General features: G+C 43.6%; 1 protein-coding gene across 5 annotated transcripts in view; it reads right to left on the bottom strand.

The window, feature by feature from the left end:
- PPP6R1 (protein phosphatase 6 regulatory subunit 1) overlaps positions 1–20,046 on the bottom strand; it is a 59,248-nt gene that overhangs the window by 21,921 nt on the left and 17,281 nt on the right. For all 5 annotated transcript variants that reach the window (XM_061590113.1, XM_061590112.1, XM_061590109.1 and 2 more), the window contains 12 exons: positions 16,174–16,406; positions 12,692–12,878; positions 10,338–10,475; positions 9,280–9,345; positions 7,843–7,955; positions 6,653–6,766; positions 5,866–6,031; positions 5,033–5,185; positions 4,117–4,260; positions 3,541–3,605; positions 2,475–2,590; positions 328–413 (listed from right to left, as the gene is read on the bottom strand). In XM_061590113.1, coding sequence (XP_061446097.1) covers positions 328–413; positions 2,475–2,590; positions 3,541–3,605; positions 4,117–4,260; positions 5,033–5,185; positions 5,866–6,031; positions 6,653–6,766; positions 7,843–7,955; positions 9,280–9,345; positions 10,338–10,475; positions 12,692–12,878; positions 16,174–16,400 — 1,575 coding nt within the window. In that variant the 5' untranslated portion in view covers positions 16,401–16,406. The remainder of the gene's footprint in view (positions 1–327; positions 414–2,474; positions 2,591–3,540; positions 3,606–4,116; positions 4,261–5,032; positions 5,186–5,865; positions 6,032–6,652; positions 6,767–7,842; positions 7,956–9,279; positions 9,346–10,337; positions 10,476–12,691; positions 12,879–16,173; positions 16,407–20,046) is intronic.

Here is a 20,046-nt window from a genome sequence, read left to right as displayed (position 1 = left end):
TTTAAGAGTTCCTCTATATATCCCACCATCACCAGCCAAGTTGAGCATTTTGGCAGACACTTGCCATTTGGGGGGAAAAAGCAGTCATTTAACTCCGAGCCAAGTGCTTAATCTGGAGCCACAAAACTTGTTTTTCCAAATGAAGTGGTTAGACCCAGACTATGCGGAGTGCGACAGTAAGAGACAATGTTCCAATGGATGCAGAAAACAAGGGGACCATCATCCAGACTCTTCTGGTTCCTTTCTCCGGGACCCTGTCAGCCATGTTATAACCAGGGAGGGTTGGGACATAAGACACAGAGAAGAGAATGGAGAGACAAGACTCACGAGATCCACAGTGTTCTTCTTGTTAGTCTCTGACAAGGGACCCGAGACAAACGTCTCCCACTGTTCCTGTTCCTCCTCAGGCAGCTCTGCAAAGTGGAACATATCAGCCCAAATGGACAAGATGGGAGAATGATCTTGCTTGTAATACATGATATGGTAGCAATGGAGGTGGCAAGAGACAGAGGGAATGACCATACACTAGTGATAGCTTGGAGTCAAAGAACTCCCCCCCCCAAAAAAAATTCTTCTTACCAAAGGACCTTAAGGTATGTTGGTTTGGGGGGCTTTGGGCTGAGAACAGTATGAAAATAAAATTCACTTGTTCTAGGTCCAATCACTCAATACAAGCACATAACTTTGCAAGTTTACAGCCAGTGGAATTATGCAAGCAGTTAACATTACTTAAGCCAATTATATTTGTTTCATTAGACAAATTCTATTCAGGATCTGCAAAGTATTAACTTTCTGAGGCTGTGGACATGCTTGCTCAATTGAACTCATCACTGTGAGTTGGCCTGGCTTCTTTCAAATGTGTGCAGAGTAGTAGCTGCCATTGAGTGAGGTCAAGCCCACCTGAGGAATTACCAGGTGTGTGGGCTACCTGAACCCATCCCAAGTACATAACCTTTTAACATCATCTCCTGTTGTAAGTGACAACTTAAGCGGGGAGAAGAACAGGCTTATGTCTTTAAAATAGCGCTCATTCCCACTCCCGAAACAACAGTTCAGGCTAGGCTGGAGGGAGCGGTAGTCCTAAGCATTTGGAAGGTACCAGGTTGAAGAAGGCTGCAACAGTTCATAAAATGTTATGAGATGCTTTCAGAAAACCCTAAAGCAGAACATAAAGGCAAAAGGTCTCCCCAACAACTGCTACTGCCTTTGAACATGGAGGTTCTACATATATGTTATCATGGCTTACAGCTATTGATAGACCTCTCCTTCATGGATCAGTCTAACAACTCTCTTTTAAAGCCATCAGTAAGAGACAGATCAGACCAAATGTCCATCCAGGAGGAAAGCCTGCAATATACATTGTAACTGGTGAGGTGAACTCTGATTGATGAAAGCTTACACCATAATAAAATAGCTTAGTCTTTAAGATGCTACAAGACTCTTCATTCTTTTAAAAGTATGGATGGTATGAGATAAGCAATTGCTTTCTAGGAATTATAAGGAGGGGGATTTTATGTTCTTCTGTGAGGTAAAAAGTCACCTAGCAAGTCATCAGGCACTATGTCCTGCCCTTCCTCTTCCCAAACAGACAATCAATTGCTGTCAACAGAAAAGAAAGAGCCTTAATTTCAGTTTTTCAGGACTTTGACATGTCTGTCTCTTATGAGTCAAAAAGAATAAAAGCACATTTTACAACTACTGGGTCATGAAGATGGGGTGGGACATAAGGTTGAGCATTGGACTTAGAGATTAAAAGATTCAGGTTCAAGTTCCCATTAAGCCATGAAGCTTGCTGGATGAACTTGGGTCAGTCTCTCTCAGTCTAACCTACTTCCCAGAGGTACTGTAGGGATAACATGGAGGGGTGTGTGTGTATTTGGAGGGGAGGGCCACATATACTGCCATGAACTCCTTGTAGGAAAGGCTGGATAAAAGTTAAGTAACTTCCTACATTTCCAGTCATATGAATGAAGTAGGGGTACCCAAGGTTCAAGAGACTGGGTTTGTTCATTTAACAAAACTTGCACACAATCATTGCAATATCCCTGATGCTGAATAACGTTTCTGCACCCAAAACCTCCTTTTCCTATTCAAAAAATATGAACGCAAATTTTCCACACTAAACAAATACACACACATGGTATGCACAGATTTGCAGAATTATATAGTTCTAGTAATTTAATTTGGATTCTTAAAGCTGCAGAACAGTCCTGGAAAGGCAGTGATCTCCAGCTTCCACTCAGCTGAGAACTTCCTATATAAATAGCATATCCTACCCCAGGCTCAGCTGCATTCCAGCACAGAGATGAGAGACCCTTATTTCTTCCACCTGAAAAGGTAGGCAGTTCAATTTCCAGAATGCTCCCACAAACCAAAGAATTTGCTTCGGCCAAAAAAGATCTTTACAAAATTATTTGAGGTGATCCTCTGCAAGGCACTTGACGCTACTACCCTAAAGCTGCTAGCCCTGTTACCTTTCAAGAGCTGCTTGATAAGGGTGGAGTGGGGCCACTTCTCCAAGGCTTGAGCTAAGGCATTGGCAATGCGCGTAAGGTGCCCCATGTAGCCCTTGCGTCTGCCCCCATCCGACCTGCAACAGAAGACAGAGAGGATGGAGGCTGATGGTTCCTGTGGACAACGTCCCTTAGAAAAGAAAAGGTACAGGTGGAATGAGAAGGAACAAAGGAGGCTTTAGAGTCTGTGTGGCCTTTGTAGTTTGAAGTGAGTCAAGCCATCCTGGCTCTGAGCATACATAGTTGATGGCAGAAGCCAGACAGAACAGCACTAGGAGGTCATGTTATACCAATCAGACTATTGGTCCTAGTAGACCTTTCCATCCATTTCCCCTGAGATGGAGATTGGATTAATCTCCACATGCTCCCCACAGGAGACTGAAGGCTGCTGGAATGAGTTCTAGCTACATGTTATTTTGCCCCCCCCCTTTATAAGCAACAGCAGCATTCCAGGTGCATGGAAGAGTATAAGGATCCTGGGTCAGGACTGTAGGGAATGGAAGTAGCCAATAAGCACCCTTTTGAAACACCATGTGTGAAAAGGGCCCCAAATCATTAAGGCAGCCTTCCCCAACCTGGACCCTCCAGATGTTTTGAACCACAACTCCCATCGCCCCTGAGCATTGACCATGCTGGCTGTGGCTGATTGGGGGGGGGGGTTTGTGCAAAACCTCTTGAGGGCACCTACTAAGGCAGACTTCCACCTGAGAGTGGGAAAGGCTGCATTAGGGAATGAGCACAGAAGGCTCAAAATACGGGAGACCTCCAGGGGGAAAAAAGGGTACAGAAGAGGGTAGCTCACTACAGTGATGCATGGCATTTTAATGCACTCCTAGAATTGCTGTACGCCCCGGATTAGATATTCTGTATTCTGGAATCTTGGAGACCACTGGAGACACTCATTTACCCCTGGGGTTGTTCAGGGCACTGTTTTTTTTGGTGGGGTTTTTTGGGTCTTTGGACACAAGGGGAGATGGGGAGGAAACATCAAACTAAGACACCGCAGGCTCCTCTAGGAAGTACTTACTGCGAGTGCTCATTTTCTTCCCAGGCAGACAAGATTCTTTGGATTAAACGACATTTCTGCAGCAACTACAGGAAGGAGCACAATGGAGCTCATCACATAAGGGATGCTGGTTACATGAACATCAACACACATTTCAACAAGAAGGTTTCTAGTTTCTCAACCAGAACCCTAAAGGTTTCAGCTTGCAGTTTCTAGCCCTCACTGATATAGAGCAAGATCTCAACAGGTGGCAGTTTCTGCTAAAAATGCAGAAAATGAGGCTGCAGACAGAAGATTCTGGAGATCAAAAGGTGGGAGTCTTTTCTAACTACTAACCCATTCCTAAGGTGGGTTGCAGCCTAGTAACTTGTCAACTCAGCCCAGCCAACCACTCCCACCCTGTTCTACTCACTTTACAGTTCATTTCTCATCCCTGAAAATTGCCTTGATCCTTAACTTTTCATATCTTGGTTTTCATACGTGATTCATTTCTTTGAAAGCAAAAGCAGCAACCTACTGCTCCTTTCTTCAACAATCCACTTCCCCACACATATGGAAACAGTTTGAAACCACAGGCACCCCACAAAGAAAGCTTACATGTTGGATGACAGGGTTGTCTGGGAGGGGCTCTGAGTGGTTCTCAATGGTCTCATTCCCAGCATGGGAAGTGAAAACATTACTAAGGCAGGCCTCCACCTGAGCGTGCAAGAAGTTGTTGTATGTGTACTTAAAGTAGAGGTCCTGGCAGAGAGAGAAAGGGGGGGGGGAAGTAAATATAGCCAACCAACACTCTGTACAGAATACCATGTCTAAATCATTACAATCACCCAAATTAAGAATGTGCCATTCGTCAAAATATCAAGTTCACAAACAATAGCGTTGTAAAACAGTGTTGCAAATGTTAGACAATCAGCAACACCAAATCAATTAAAAACATTTCAATCAAGCAGAAAAGATAGACCCAACTAATTGGGTGGATTTATTTTTATTTTTAATATGTTCTATAAAAAGCTGCAAGTGGCAAATGCCATCTTAGAAAAGGCATTCCCTCCTGTGAGAAAGAATAGGGGGAATATGCCTCTTCTGAGACTATGCCTACTGCAGCATGTTAAACCCAAGCAAGCATGCTTTTTCTTGCTTACAACTAAGTTTTTTCTCTCATGCAGATTTAGTTGACTGATGGATCGTATGACTCTGAATCCATCAACTAAGATTGCTTAATTCAGGCAATAGCCCTAGAATGTTAGCAGCAGCTTCTTCATAAATACATTTTTTGTTAGTTCCTGATCATTTCAGAGCAAGTCTTATGCACTTTTTTTAATGCTAGGTTTGGTACTATCAAGTAAATACTGCAAAGATGACATTTTTCCTGAAATGTGGTCCCCCTTCAACAAACAAAAAGATTCTAGCAAATCTTTCAAGTTTCTAGAAATGTATATGTCTTTCCCTGGGAAAAAGATCAGGGAGAACCAAGTCTGAAGCAACAGCTGACAGGTGCACGGCTGCTACTCACCAGCATTGTGTCAAGGGCCCCCAGCTCTATAATCTCATCCTGCAGTGCTGCATTGTTGGTGCCCAGTGAGCTGGCCAGCAGCTTCACCACGTGAAGGCGCGTGTTTCCCAAAGGAGGGTCCAGGATCCCCCATGTTGTCTGTAGGGATTCTTTCTGCCAGAGAGGGAGAAAGGTAAAACACTTTTAACAAAATGTTCCAGTTCCATCACAAGCCCCTAATGCAGCTTATCACTCCCTTCCATCTCATTGCTTGGCTGTGCCGGAGAGAGGGGACACTAAAACTACCAAGAAGTCTAATTTTTTTACCTTCAGGATAAATCAATCCATACAAATATTAGATTCTGCCCCTTTCCTTTCCTGGGTAGCCAAGTGTACCTTGAATATATTTTCCTGGCACAGATGCTAAACTATAGCTAATGAATGGGTTGCCCTTATTCTGAAATATCTATCCACAAATGTCCAAAAATAAGGCCCACAAGCAAAGGAAACCTTTCACACCCTTGAAAAACTCCCAGCACATGCTTATTTTGCTTGTGGCTGCACTGAGATTATGTGGGCTTCATTCTTGTATTGCAGACTTGCACAACCTGCTGCCCTTCAGATAGTTATGGGCTACAACCCTGCAGCTGTGCTGGCTGGCACGGATGCAGTGCATAACCCCCAGGTTGGAGGGCACCAGATTGGGGAAGGCTGTTCTACAGCACTGTGTTGAGGATCCCACCTTGGAGACAGCGGATTGGACCTGTTCCAGCTGCAGAATTCTGTTAGCTCTTGAAGTGCCCTCACAGCCATGCACACTGCTAGAATCCACCCACCTTTTCACACCAACCAACCTTTGGTGGGTCGAGGAGCAGCTGGTGAAGCTCCCTGAGACGCTGTTTGATGGCAAGCAGAGTGTCCAGACTGGCCTGGCTTGAAGCCACTTCACAGCTGGGCCCAGTCATCTCCATCTGCCCCTCCAGGTTGCAGTAAAAGCCCCCCATGCCGCCCAGCTCTGTCCTGCAAGGAAGAACAAAAAACAACCAACATGTCTCAACATCGAGATCTAAGGCTGTGCACAAATGACAAACCTCAGATATCTGAATTCTATGCTAAGGAAATTAACATCCTTTGAATAAATTATGCAAATCAAGCCAGATATTATGCATTATGCTTTTGAATCCTTCTTTTGAACAAGCCATGTTGCTTCTTGGATTCATGCTGTTGGAGAGGGCAGGGGGTGGAGAGGAGGGGGGGAAATAACAAAAAGGTTGTGTTTGTTTTAACATTAGAACTGGAATGGCAAAAGAAAAAACCTGTGTACATGGATGCTGGAGTGCAATGCCCAACAGGATCAGGAAATAATTTCCACAGCAGAGAGCCCTGCAACAGATCCTGAAGCCCTGACCTGTCTACCCAGCTGCTCCAGGGTTTATTGAAGATATGTTTTCATCATAACCTTCAGAGGCTAGAATTTTTTTTTTTTTTTTGAAAGGGAAAAATTGGTTATTGGGATGCAACACTGCGGCAAACAGGATGCACCTGCTAAGTTACGACACAGACAACCACCGGCTCTATATGTAAGCAATGACTCACTCACTCACTCACTCACCACTCACTCACTCACACACTCACACACACCTGGGTCTGCGCGGCTCCAGCAGGGTCAGCAAGACCTGGATCCCATTGACGATGACGGACTCACTCCGTTCTCCATCCAGCATATTGCTTAGCAGCTGCTCAATCGTCTCCTGCCTTGTCAAGGGTGAGAAGAATTGAAACTGGTTATTAAATGACTTTGTACTCTCACATGCTGCTTCTGTGTTATTTTTAAACTTACCAACACCACAGGTATACAATAAGAAACATATAACAGCAACCAATATAAGACAGAATTAGAGACCAACTAACCAGTAAAAGAAAGAAAAACTTCCAACTAGCCCTGACTGTGAGAAATAAAATATTCACTACAAACTTTCCTAACAATGCTGTTCAGTAATACATTTTTTAGCCTCATTCGTTCTCGCAACAACTCTGCATGACTACAACATGCACAAAGCTACCTATGGAGTATAGGACTCCTCAAGTCTGATGTACTATCCACTTGGCACCAGGTCACAGACATCTGATATTAACAGCCACACCCATGTCAGAGGCAGGGAGCTGACTTTGGGATAAGAGTTCCTTGCTCCTCAGCACCATCAGGTAAGGCACCACTGTCCAGCAAGCTGGCATAGAAGCAAAGCTGGGCAGTTTCACAGAGGTGAATTTTTGAACGCTGACTGTAAGGTTCTTGCTAATTAAGTTTAAGCAACACAGTAGAGCCCCACTCATACGGCAGGTTACGTTCCAAGCCCCCACCAAAAAGCAAAAACCACCAGAAAGTGGGGTCCTACTGCATTCCAGCAGCTGCACTCCACCTGACAGTGATCAGCTGTAGTGTGGGGAGCGCCAGTTGCCACGCTCCACCTGACAGCAATCAGCTGGAGCGCAGCGGCTGGAGCTCCCCACGCTCCAGCTGATCGCCCCACTGGCGCCGCCGTATTAGCGGAACACCGAAAGCAGGGCCCTACTGTATACATTTGGTAAATACAAAGTTTTCACTCCACATGGGTAACTGTAAAGCTTCCCCTCTCTCCACATGTCCATTTATAACTGAGAATGCAGTCAGGAACTCAAGATTAGGAGAACTTTGACAAGCAGATAAAAACTACATTGTTTTCCTTTTCTAAATTTGTATCAGCTTTAGTGGAGCAACACTCATTCCTGACCTAAGGGCAGTGGTCTCTTTTGTCCCCTATTGTCTATGCTGTCACTAGCTTAGCACTCACTTCTCTAGTGTGGCCAGTAGCTGGTCAGGCTCAGGACTGTCCTGGATTTGGATCATCTGCTCACGGCTCAGCCGGATAATGTCACACAAGGACTGTGAAGCATTGGAATGTTGCTGTGTAGGGAGGATAGGAAAGGAGAGAGAGAATGAATAAAGACTTACTCCAGAGGAAGCAGCACTTTTGACACATTGGGAGGCCATATTTAAGCAGTTCCATTCTGAAAGTTCTCTTTGGAAACTGTATCCTCTTGCAGGCTGCCCTTGAAACTGAGAACAGATACGCACCCTGCTCAATTGCCCACTGTCTCCTTAAAGACCAGGATTACATACTGGTTTGTCTTATTTGCAATCTCAGGGAGTGGGGGCTCAGAGAGAATATTTTGAAGGTGCCTCAAATTCAGTTATTTTGCTTAAAACATTTCTATCCTATCCAAATCATATAACCCACAATATAAATCACAAAACAAATGTAACAAGGACAGCAAACAATGAAAACCTCATCAGCATCAAATATCTCAACACCAAGAGCAGAACTATTAAGGAATCAGCAAAGCGTACCACAGCCAGGTAAACTTTTCCGTGTCTTGTTGATACCTGCCTAACTTTTGCAGGTGGGCCTACCCACAGCAGGGCCTCCCATTATAACTTAAGCAAATGAGCATGTTGACATAGAAGAATCAGGATAGTAAGGTTCTTCAGATATCCTGGTTCCAAGCTGTTTAGTGCTCTACATGTTAAACTAATACTTTAGCCTAGCACAACTTAGCATCAGCCTTTAAACATAAGAAAGCTGTGGCAGGCCCATGTTAGTCATCTTCCTAGTGTATTATTGGCCAGCTGGAGTTTGAGTACAGTTATAAATCCCATGGCAGAAACACATTTAAAGGTTTGTAGCATGAATGTAGCCCATCTCTCTCCCTCACAGAGGACAAGGGATATTTCATTTTTCTACACAATTAGATAAACTGTTCCTGCATCTTCGCCTGCTGGCATCTTTCCTTGCTCCTTCTTGCCACAATTAGTCTATAATACTTTAAAATCCCTAGATATCATGTTTAGAATACAACATGAAAAAGCTATGCATAAGTGGCACTGATCTGCATGATCTTGAGTACCAAACACCTCTACTTCAAAACAACAATAATCAGACAACAGAATACTAATGCTGCAATCTTAAACACATTTGCTTGGGAGACAAATCTCACTAAACACAATGGGACTTGCTTCTGAATAAATATGCACTGGATCAGCCAGCATGAAATCCACCTGTTTAATTCCATCACAACCAGTCTAGCATGTTTTGCTCTGTTTCAGTTTCTGTCTACCGTGATCAGCTAACAGAAAGACATTCCAAGCCCTGACTACCCACCCCATACACCAACACATACTTTCTTCCCAGCAGAGGGCAGAAGAGAACCAGGAAACATTTGCCACTTACATTGTCATCTTTTGAAGGGTCGATCATCCCAATGAGCCTCTGCACAATCTTCTCCTCATTAAGCCACTTTTGATAAGGAGGGGAAAAACATGGATGGCAAGGTTAACCAAGTATCTTTCAGTCCGATTCAGTTACCCACCAAAACCTGTCAGGGGCAGACGACTGAACAAGCACACAGCTTCAATGATATCTTGCAATATTGACCTCAGTGCTCCACTGTTTCTCCAAAAGTTCTACTTGTATCCTTGGAATCTTACTGGTAAATGCCATGTAATTCAGGACAAGGGAAGCCCTCAAAACAATAGAACTTGAAATGAGGATGCCACAAGAGACAAGCTTCCCAAACCAAACAATTAAATGAACGCATACTTTACAGAGAACTGTGGGATGTCTTGCAAGACAACAGTTTTTAAAAGAACAGGATCCTTGTAAGGGGTACATTTGCTATTGTGTGGACTTAGGGTTGCCTATTCTATGGAACAGCAGTATTCTGAATTTATGTGTGTTTCCACATAGCCCCCAGAAGTATGAGCAAACCAGAGATCAGTGAAGATGTACAGAGTAGGGATTATTTTTTAAGGATGTCATCTCAAACACCAGAAGATACGTCTGGCTACTCGATAAGGAAACCTGGACTAAGCACTATTTACTTACAAATTTGCGAGATCACCTATCACCAAAAAAGCATTCACAAAAACAAAGCAAACCACCACTTGAGTAGCTCATGTTGGTGCTTCTGTAACACTGCTTCTCCAGATACACAAACCCACAAACAACAAACAGAAAGCACATTAAACATCAGAACGTCAAAGGTTCAAATCAGGGACACTTGGGACAATAACGAACATATTCTCCAGCTAAGTCCATTTAACAGCAGATCTTTCACTTCTAATTCTTCCAGTGAATAAGCAAATACACTTCCAAAACCTTTCAGTCTCTGACTGATAAAACTTCCTAACACGGTGACTGAAGGCTGCATGGAAAACTGCACTGTGTGTCCTTTCAAGGAAGAGGAAAGAAGGTAAGGCAGACAGGAGTGCCTACAGCAGGACCCTTACATTGAACACATCTTGTCTGAGCTGTGGCTGCTCCACACAGGTGAGGAGCCGCAACAGGAGGTCCATGATGGCAGAGGTACCGATGTGGAGTAGCAGCAGGTTGACAAAATCATCTTTCTTGCGCAGGAAGGCAACTATCTGGAAGACAGCAGAGCAGGTTTGTGTTGAGGGGGGGAAGGGGAAGAGAAGTGAAGGAAAGCAAAGGAGGGTCATCTCAATGTCGACAACATCAGAACCAAACCTTGGAACAGAAGGGAGGTATGGTACATATCACTTACAAGTCAGACTACAATCCTAGCAAGACAGAGACGCTGTGCGTTGGTGGTTCCCGTGTTCGGATAATTGGTCAGTTGCCTGCTTTGGATGGAGTCGTACTCCCCCTGAAAGAGCAGGCCTGTAATCTGGAGGTGCTCCTGGATTCATCTTTGTTGCTAGAGGCCCAGGTGATCTCAGTGGCTAGGAGTGCCTTTTACCAGCTTTGGCTGGTAAAGCAAATGTGGCCATTTCTGGACCGGGATAGTCTGACCACTGTTGTCCATGCACTGGTAACCTCCAAGCTGGATTGCTGTAATGCGTCTATGTGGGGTTGCCCTTGAGGTTGGTCTGGAAGCTGCAGCTGGTGCAAAATGTGGCGGTGAGACTGTTCACTGGGGCAGGGTATTGCCAGCATGTCACCCCACTGCTGAAAGAATTGCACTAGCTGCCCATTTGCACCAGGCTAAGTGCAAGGTTCTAGTTTTGGTGTACAAAGCCCTATACAGCTTTGCACCAGGATACCTGAAAGATCATCACTGCGCTCTGCAGGTGAGGGCTTCCTGCAGATATCATCTTATCAGGTGGTCTGTTCTGCACAACATAGGAAACGGACCTTTACTGTGGTGGCGCCTATCCCTTGGAATTCCCTACCCTTAAATATTAGACAGGCACCATCTCTGTTATCTTTTTGGTGCCTACTGAAGACCTTCCTCTTTCAACAAGCCTTGTAATGTACTTGTGTTTGGTTGTGAGTCGCCCAGAGTGGCAGATTAACCTCTGCCAGATGGGCGTCTAACAAATCTCATAAATAAATAAATACATAAATTTTAAGTTGAGACCTTATCCCAGTCTGCATCTGTGTTGCAACTGCCTTTTAATATGTTTTAAACCTTCTTTTTTAAAAAATATGTTTTTAAGCCTTTTTTTAAAGATGTTTTAAACCTTTTTTAAAAAATATTTTTAAAGGTGTTTTGTTTTAATATATTTTAAAGTTTGTTTTTATGTTTTGAAGTGTTTTTAGTGCTTTTGTTTGCTGCCCTGGGCTCCTACTGGGAGGAAGGGCAGGATATAAATCAAATAATAAATAAATAGCACGGGTGGAGAAAGAACTACACATGCCACCTGAAACTTCTTGGAAGAAAGGCAGGACACAAGAACCATAAATAAGTAAATATTGTAAGCCATTTTGAGTTTCTTCAAAAGAGAAAGGAAGATCAAAGTTTTTTAAAACAAACAATCTGAGCAGATACTTTTCACATCTTGAGTATTAAGAACTTGCTCTCTTGGCCATGAAACATGGTGGGTGTCCTTGAGCCAGTAACTTTCACAGCCTAACTCACAGGAAGGTTGCGAAGATAAAAAGGAGCACACACCATGTATGCTATCTTGATATTCTTAGAGGAAGGCAAGAGAGAGTGAATAATTTAAAAATAAATAAAATAATTGTTTTTTTAAAAAATGAATGTTCACTACAGCTATTAAGAATAGAAGACTGAGTTAGACAGAAGGCCCATGTAGTTCAGCATCCTGTTTCACAAACTGGCCAACCAGACGATTCTAGAAATTCATTAGCTTGTCAAAGCCCAGTATCTCTAACATGGTTAAAGCCACCAGGAGATTGTTACCTCATCATTTTCACATGATCAATACTACTCCAGGATGCATCCTTATATGGTGACAATTGGTATTTACTACATCAGGGATTGAGAAGAAATGTTTGAGACCCTCATGTCATCTATACCAACTGCTGCCACATGAGGATGTAGCAGTAAGAAAATATCTATCATGTATTTCACAATGAGCTCAGTTGCCAGGGATTCGGCAAGCTATTCTGGAGGCCCTAAATTAGCATACTGGAGAGTAAGGTAATGAAAGTCCCTGAAGCTACATAAAGCCATTTAGAGGGCTGGGACATTTAAACAAATTATTTATGCTTATAAAATTATTTATAGACTAACTTTTTCGGTGTACCTCACTTACACATCATTTTAACAAACACAATATAAATTTAAGGAAGTAGTATTAACAATTATTTTAAAAAACACAGAACGGTTAAAGCTGGCATAGCACTCAACTGGGATGACCATGTGCAAAGCTACCTGATCAGTCTTGCGGTTGATAAGAATCCCCATGACCTTGCTGAAGAAGCTAGCCAGCAGCGGGTTGAGGATACCGCCAGTTTGAAGGAAGCTGTAGAGGCGCCGCAAGAGAGACTCGTCCTCACCCAATGCGTCGTTTATCTGTGTGACGTCTGACGTCAGAATCTCACATGACACACTTGGGTACCTACCAGAGAGAGACTTTTTAGAAAACAAACACATAACCAGACCTGTTGTGTGATCATTTCTGCCAGCCTCCTACATTTAACAAAGCTGCATAGCTGTGGTTGCCCACCTGCCTTGCAAGGCACTTCAGAATCTTCAATACAAGAGATACAAAACACACCTAAGGGATGCAAGGTAAACCTAAGTTCCACCTGACAAAAAGCCGATTCCTACTACCTGCGTAAGCTACTTGTCAGGAGGATTTGCTTATTCTGCACACTTTATTATACTACTTCAAGTCAGAGAGAGGAACGGTATATTCAGGGCATTGATCCATCAATCACTGCAAAGATGTCAGCCTCCTTCTTTTGTTTTCTGAAGCAGGCACTGACCACACACTTTCAAGAATACTTTCACTGTGCTCCACGTTTGTTTTAATCGAAACAGGTTTTCAAGCTGCTGAATTCTTCACACATCAGCAATACCTAGAGCTTGTACAGCAGTCATGAAATACATACACAGCTTTGTTATCAGGTCAACAGGTTTACCTACCCCCACTGCTGTCATTTCAGCATTCTCTCTCTGGCGCTCTGGGTTAACAGCAAAAACAGAGAGGCAGGACCAGGAGGACTAAAAGTCCCATCCCCCAGCTTAACAAAATAATTTCTCCTAAAAAAAACCCCAGTTCTACATTTTTATATTAAGATGTGGCATGCCCAATTAATTTTTTGGTGTTACCGGCTTCAGAGCCAAGGAGAACTTTTCCCACAAAGCACAGTTTGAATAACAAGACTGGGAGAGTGTTGAGCCTTAGCTCCCCCAGGTAGACCAGGGAGAGGTGTCGGAGGAGGCTTTTGAGGGCGTTGAGGGAGGGGGAGATGGTGACAGCCCGCAAGTTCCCATGGACAGCCCTCCCATCGTCACGGATCCCGCTCCGTCTACAAGAGCTCTGACAGAGCCCTTGGGAAGTGACCTCGCAAGCGCGCCAACTCCACCCCCCCAGGATTCCCCACCTGGCACTTCAAACACTTCTCCGCCAACCTGCTCCCCACCCCCTGAGGTCGAGTCGGCACCTAGCAAGCCTGTGCTGTCAGATGTACAGCTGGAGGATCGTCCCCCCTCGCCCCACACAAGACGACGCGAGAAGCGGGACAGTCAGAAGGTGGTACTTTGGAGGAGTCAGAGATTACGAGCGAAGACCTTTCCTATTTAAGGCGGTGCCCCCCTGACTGGGGTGCTGAATCAACATATTCCACATGCTGCAGAGTATGCCTAGGTAGCTCAGGTAGAGACATTAGTGAGTTAGCATAGACAGGTCTATGAAGTGCACTGCTTTTGATGTAACTGTTAGTTTAATAAAACAGGAATTAATTCCAGCCTCGCCTCCGTCCCGTGATTCATGCTCTGGGCAAGACACAGAGGAATTATGGGTTCTTGTACCACTGCAGGCAACCACCCACCCTCCCTAGGAAGCTTCAACCTACTTTGAAAATTGTTTTCTAATGGAGCCATTAGATGGGCAACCCTAATCGAGCACTCTCAGTTATATGCCGCCTGAGCTTCTGTCTCTCAATCTGGCCAATACTGATCAAATACAAAGGTTTGGTGCTTTATATCCTTCAACGCTAAGCAACGTAAGATGCTTGGCTCTCCTGCTGAGACTTCAGTGGTAGAGCTACTGAATTTAGCATATGGGGTTCCAATTCAACTATCTCCAAGACTGACAGAATATATTCCAGTATACCAAGTGTGTATCACCTTGAATAGAAAGGTTACTGTAGAGCAGGTGTGGGGAACTCTTAGCCTCTAGATATTACTGAACTACAGCTTCCATCATCCCTGACCATTGGCCATACTTGCTGGGGTTGATGGGAGTTGTAGTTCAGCAACATCCAGAGGGCCAAAGGTTCCCCACACCTGCTGTAGAGAATTGTTCCTGGTGATTGCTGAATCCCCATCTCTTAAAGCCTTGCCAAGATCAGAGGTTGGGTTTCATTTAGCAGTCATGCAAGATTTATACTGGTTTTTGAGGATCGTACCTAAAGCTCTCAAAGGATTGTCCAATTTAATGTTTGTCTTATTTGACTCACTGCATTTCAGTGGGATTTTTAGTGCAGTAGTTTTTGCTAGTTGGATACAACTCTGTCAAAAGTTCTGCTCAGGGCAGACCCACTGAAATTAATGGACCTAAATTGTTCATGACTTATTATTTTCAATAGGTCACAATGAGTAGATCTAACAACCCATAAAAAATAAGGCGGACAGCTGCCAGGATTGTGAAGAAAATCCCTTTTCTATTGTGTATATACTTCTTTCACTGGATAAATAATAATTTACCCATACCAGATACAGTACATTAGGAGGTTTATGATGCAGTGACATATATGGCTTAGTTCACAAACACACAAGAGTACTTTTCAAGCAGTCATTATTAAGTTTCCATTCAGTTAATGCATAAAAGTTTCTTCTGATAGCAACCAGGTTTCATTTGTTCCCAAGACTGGCTAAATATAGAACAACTGTTTTATATTGCTTTTAGTGAAGGTCCTGGGCTTTATAAGCAATGGTTTTATAAAGCCAGGAACAAGATTAAGTCAGCACACTTCACACTTGCCAATCTCCTTGTGGCCCAGCTTTGTTACAAAGATCTCAACTTGTGTTAAAACAAAATTGTCTTTTATTGTCCTAAACAGGAACTCTAGCTTAAGACAAACCAGGATCTCCAAGCCAGAGCCAGTGCATGGCCCAATTCTTGTTTCTGGTATGAGAAGCCGTGGTTTATAAAGCCTGGAATGTTATACCCAAACCAAGGCACCATCTGTACTCATGGCAAACCATTGTTTGAGCTTCCAAATGTACAGGCAAGCTCATAATGCATAGCTGCCCATCTGCTCCAATTTCCCATCTGCTCAGAACTCACATCTCTACATGCAGTGGCCTTGGGAGACGGAGACGTGACTCTAACTACAGTTTGTTAAATCACACCAAATCATAGTCAGCAAAAGCCATGGTTTCCAATCCTGGTTCCCCAACTTATTGCAAACCATGGTTTGTCAATTCAGATATCACACTAACCCATAGTTAAGCAGGATGTCTGAATTAAGCTGCTGCTTTGATGTTTCCATGAAAAAAATTAAAACACAGCAACCACCCAGTTCATTTCACACCCTGCACAGGCAGCTGAACCACTAAAGAATCGAGAGAGAAAATGAATGTGCCACATTTCTTCTTAGTTCTGGACACAGTGAATAGAAGCTCCTTTCTCATCCAAGCTACACACAAACACAAACACACCCCTCTCCTCCAACACCACTTACTTGTAGCGTACTCTCTCATCCACGTCTCCAGGGGGCTCCTCTGTCACGCAGGTGACCAGTGCTTCCATGTGCTCAGGCTGAACCAGGAAGTCCACCAGCTTGCGGTTGACCACCTTGCATTCCTGCAGCACATCCTCCTCATCCAGAAGTTCAAAGAGGGTCACGTTGCCACGCTCCAAGAGGGTGTCAATATGAGAGGTCGTGTGGAGGTCAAACTTCCAGAACATGGCTTGCTGGGAAGGACGAGAAATGGCCAAAGGGGTCATTTAAAAAAAGAGGGGGCAAGATAAGCATGTGGACCCACAAGCTAGCAAGTGCAAGTCTCCTAATGAAATCACTCATATAACTGTCCCTTCTTAATTCAAAAGAGCCCTTGCACAAAAGGAGCCTAGCATGTAATTGTTCCAGATTGAAAACTAAATGGTGTGGAGGACCAAAAGGGAAACAGCTACAGCTGAGAAGATAGGACAGCATTGTGGAGTTGATGAGGCAGCTGTAAGCAGAACAGGGTAGATTTGGAGGGCTCAGAGACAGAGATCACGGCCTGCAGATACAAGAGATGAAACAAGAGGTAAGATGGACTCGGGTGGAGCCAGCACATCCTAGGGTTGAGCCAGGTTGAGGGTGCCAGCATAAAGGCCCTGACAGAACATTAGGGAACATAGTGCTGTCAATGGTGTTGGAGTCCAGCTACTATCAGCCCAAGCCAGCATGGCCAATTGCCAGGGACGATGGTAGTAGCAGTCCAACAACATCTAGAGGGCACCATGTCTTCACCCCTAAATTGGGGGTAGCCAACATCTGGATCATATTATCATGCCAAACACCACTAACAAAAGCAGACATTGAATACTAATGCAAATGAGTTAAGAGGAAGGCAAAACAAAAAGGCCAAGATCGAAGAATTGATAAGACATCCAACAAAAATAAATAAGAGAATGCAACCGTAGTAGGTATAGAGGAATGCAAGCGTTTATTATTATTAGATTTATATCCCGCCAAGGAGAGGACGCTGGGTCGGTCTCTCTGTCTCTGTCTCTCTCTCTCTCTCTGTGTATGTGTGTGTCATAATGACAAGTGATAAAGGAAAGGAAAGACAGATGCAAAGGCAGTTGTAATCTGAGCATTTCCAAACTAAGGTACTAAGTGTCCAGTAAGGCTTAGGTCTGATGGGAAGGGTGACGACAGGAAACATCTGGACAGCAATTAGCATAGCAAAATAGCTAAACAAAGAGAAAGAACTTGATTGTGTCTGGTCATTCTAGACAGACAAGTTGGTCATTTAGTGCAGACTAATTATTCCTTAAGCAAGAGCTTTGTGAACACACCTTCTAAATTTATACTAACTTTCTTTCCTGCCTCCCTCAGGAAACATTCCATTCTATAGGCGAATGTGACAAATGTATTAATCTAAGTAGTATAAATATAAAGTTCCTCCAATTCACTCTTCGCCAGGAGACCAAAAGAAAAAGAATTTATGCCTATTGCAATTTCTTAGATGACTACCTCTACAAAGAGCCACTGATCTTCTAACTCCAACTACAGCTGACCAGTTGGTGGATCCTTTTAGAACTTGACATCTAAGGATTTCCAAGAGATTAGAGGTATTCCTTTTCTTTTCTTAATCCCTTGATGAAGAGCTAATTGTGTCAGAATTTATACGAGGAGGACTAACGAATTGGCCTCTTGCATTTGTTGGATTTCTGACTGTTTCTGTTTTGTGGTGCTATCCTTTCGGTATGTTCTACAGGTGAACATGCAGAGATCTTTGCAATGCAGGTGTGTATTTAATGCCTGCTGCTGCATGCAAAAATCAGTGGATTGGGACAGCCAATTCCTCGCTGACATAAGAAAAACAGAACAGGATCTCACTCTTTTCTAAAGTCAGACGAACAAAGCAACAACTCTTTCTGAAATCCATTCTTCCCAAACCATACTGGAACAATGCAGCAGTAGAGCTGCCATCAGTCTACCCAGGTATTGGCTGGTGAGATCCTGGCTCTTGCTGGAACTTTAACCTGCCCCACCGTTGGAGAATCACTGTTTTCAGAATCATGACTGGAAGTATGACAACGCGATTAAAGAGGAGCAGACCGACAGGTTTCACCCCCACCTTTCCAGTGCACGCTTATGGCCACATATAGATTACTAACTGCAAGCAAAATCCAGAATGGTGGTAGTCACATTATGGAGTAATCAACATAGGAGAACAAGAGTATGATTTCATGTGTGTGCAAATGGCAAGGGTTTGCTATTTTCTATGCCATCCGCGAGATGGTTCCTTTCTCTGACATGTTTTGCAGGTTTCCCTAACTACAGCTGCAATTCAAATCAGCAAAAAGATTCTCTGTATCATCAGAGAGAGGGGGGGGGGGAAACTGAAGAGAAGCAAATAGTAACTTGGAGACGCCCGCTTCCCTTTTCAACCCTGTTGCCACCACAACTGCAAAGGCCAAAAGTTTTCACCCGGTTTCCAAGCAACCTTGACACAAGGCTTTTGCAATACAGCAGCACAGGCTGCCTGGCTCTGACCGCAGTCCTCAGATCAACTCAGAGAGACTGGTATTCAACACAAGCTGCTGATACACAAGGGTTGGGAGGGAGGGGAGAGGAGAGAAAGGTGAAGGCAGGATTTGTGAAGTTTTGCTCTTTATTTTACAATGCCTAAGCTCAGAGGTTCACAAAAAAATTCTCATACTTTTAAGGCTACAAATTGCTTTTAACAGCCCATAACTCATTTACCCTTTTTGTTTAACACATTTATATAACCCCTTGTACAAATATTTCAAGGTAGATTACAAACATTAAAAAGCAAGTAAAACAACATATATACAAAACCAAACGGCATATAAAAAGCAGAAGTCAAAGAGTTTAGATCATTTTTTTAAAAAAGATTAGACTAAGCCACAATTAAGTTACCCAAGGCAATTCACCAAATGTTCGAACCAGAGTTCAGTCCCCACGGTATTCACCGCACTGTATGAGTTATCAATTGCATTCGACTTGCACTGCTGCGTGTGGCATTCAAAACAAGACCCAGTCTCTGGTTTTAGCTCTCTTTTTCTAAAAAGCAAGTTTCTAGTTCTCCCTGTGGCCAGGGAGGAGAAATCCCACAAGGGATAGCACCGTTGCCATCTTGCTTTGCTTGAGAGCTTATTAGCTAGGAGTAGTGGATTTGACAGGTCAGCAATTCTTATTCTAATCTACTTGATCTTTGACAAATGTCACCCTTAGTCCAAGAAAGGTCAGGTTACTGATTTGAAATATTTTAAGGGGACATGCACCAATTAATGCGTGCATTTTCTCCTCAGACCACCATTTGCAGCCCTCCAATTCTCCACTTAGTTTTGGCTGCCTGTGGTCCATAGCAAGACTGACTGCGATAGGCGAGGTCTGCCACCTATTTTAAGCATCTGCCCTAGCATGCAAGCATTTGGATTTTTTTCAACCCAGTTTAGAGTGAAAGGCAAGAATATATATTTCAGGTTCTTTGCATCCAGCACTGAATTTGAAGAAGCTAGCCCTATCCCAAACCGGAGGGGACCCTACATGCCAATATTTGTAGTAACTAGGCACCACCAAGTTTTTAGGAACCCGGAATTCTATACATTTGCTATTCTTCTTATTATGATCAAAGGCATAGGAGAAGCACATATATAAAGCATGTCCCTCAGGGGGGCTGAGATAAGTTGGGCCTTTGGTCTGGTTCAGCAGTGCTCATTATGTTGTCAAGTTGCTCTTTGCTGCAGTAGCACTTAATCAGGCAGTGTGAGAAGTGCCTTGAATATGATTGCGGAGGACCTGAATAAAAAGGAATCTCCCACTATTTGTAAAGCAATAGTTCCAGAAGGCCCATCATGACTCCATTTGCTC

The sequence above is a fragment of the Rhineura floridana genome, chromosome 11 (assembly GCF_030035675.1).
Source record: "Rhineura floridana isolate rRhiFlo1 chromosome 11, rRhiFlo1.hap2, whole genome shotgun sequence".
Taxonomy (NCBI): Eukaryota; Metazoa; Chordata; class Lepidosauria; order Squamata; family Rhineuridae; genus Rhineura; species Rhineura floridana.
This window is presented reverse-complemented; position numbering and strand designations above follow the sequence as displayed.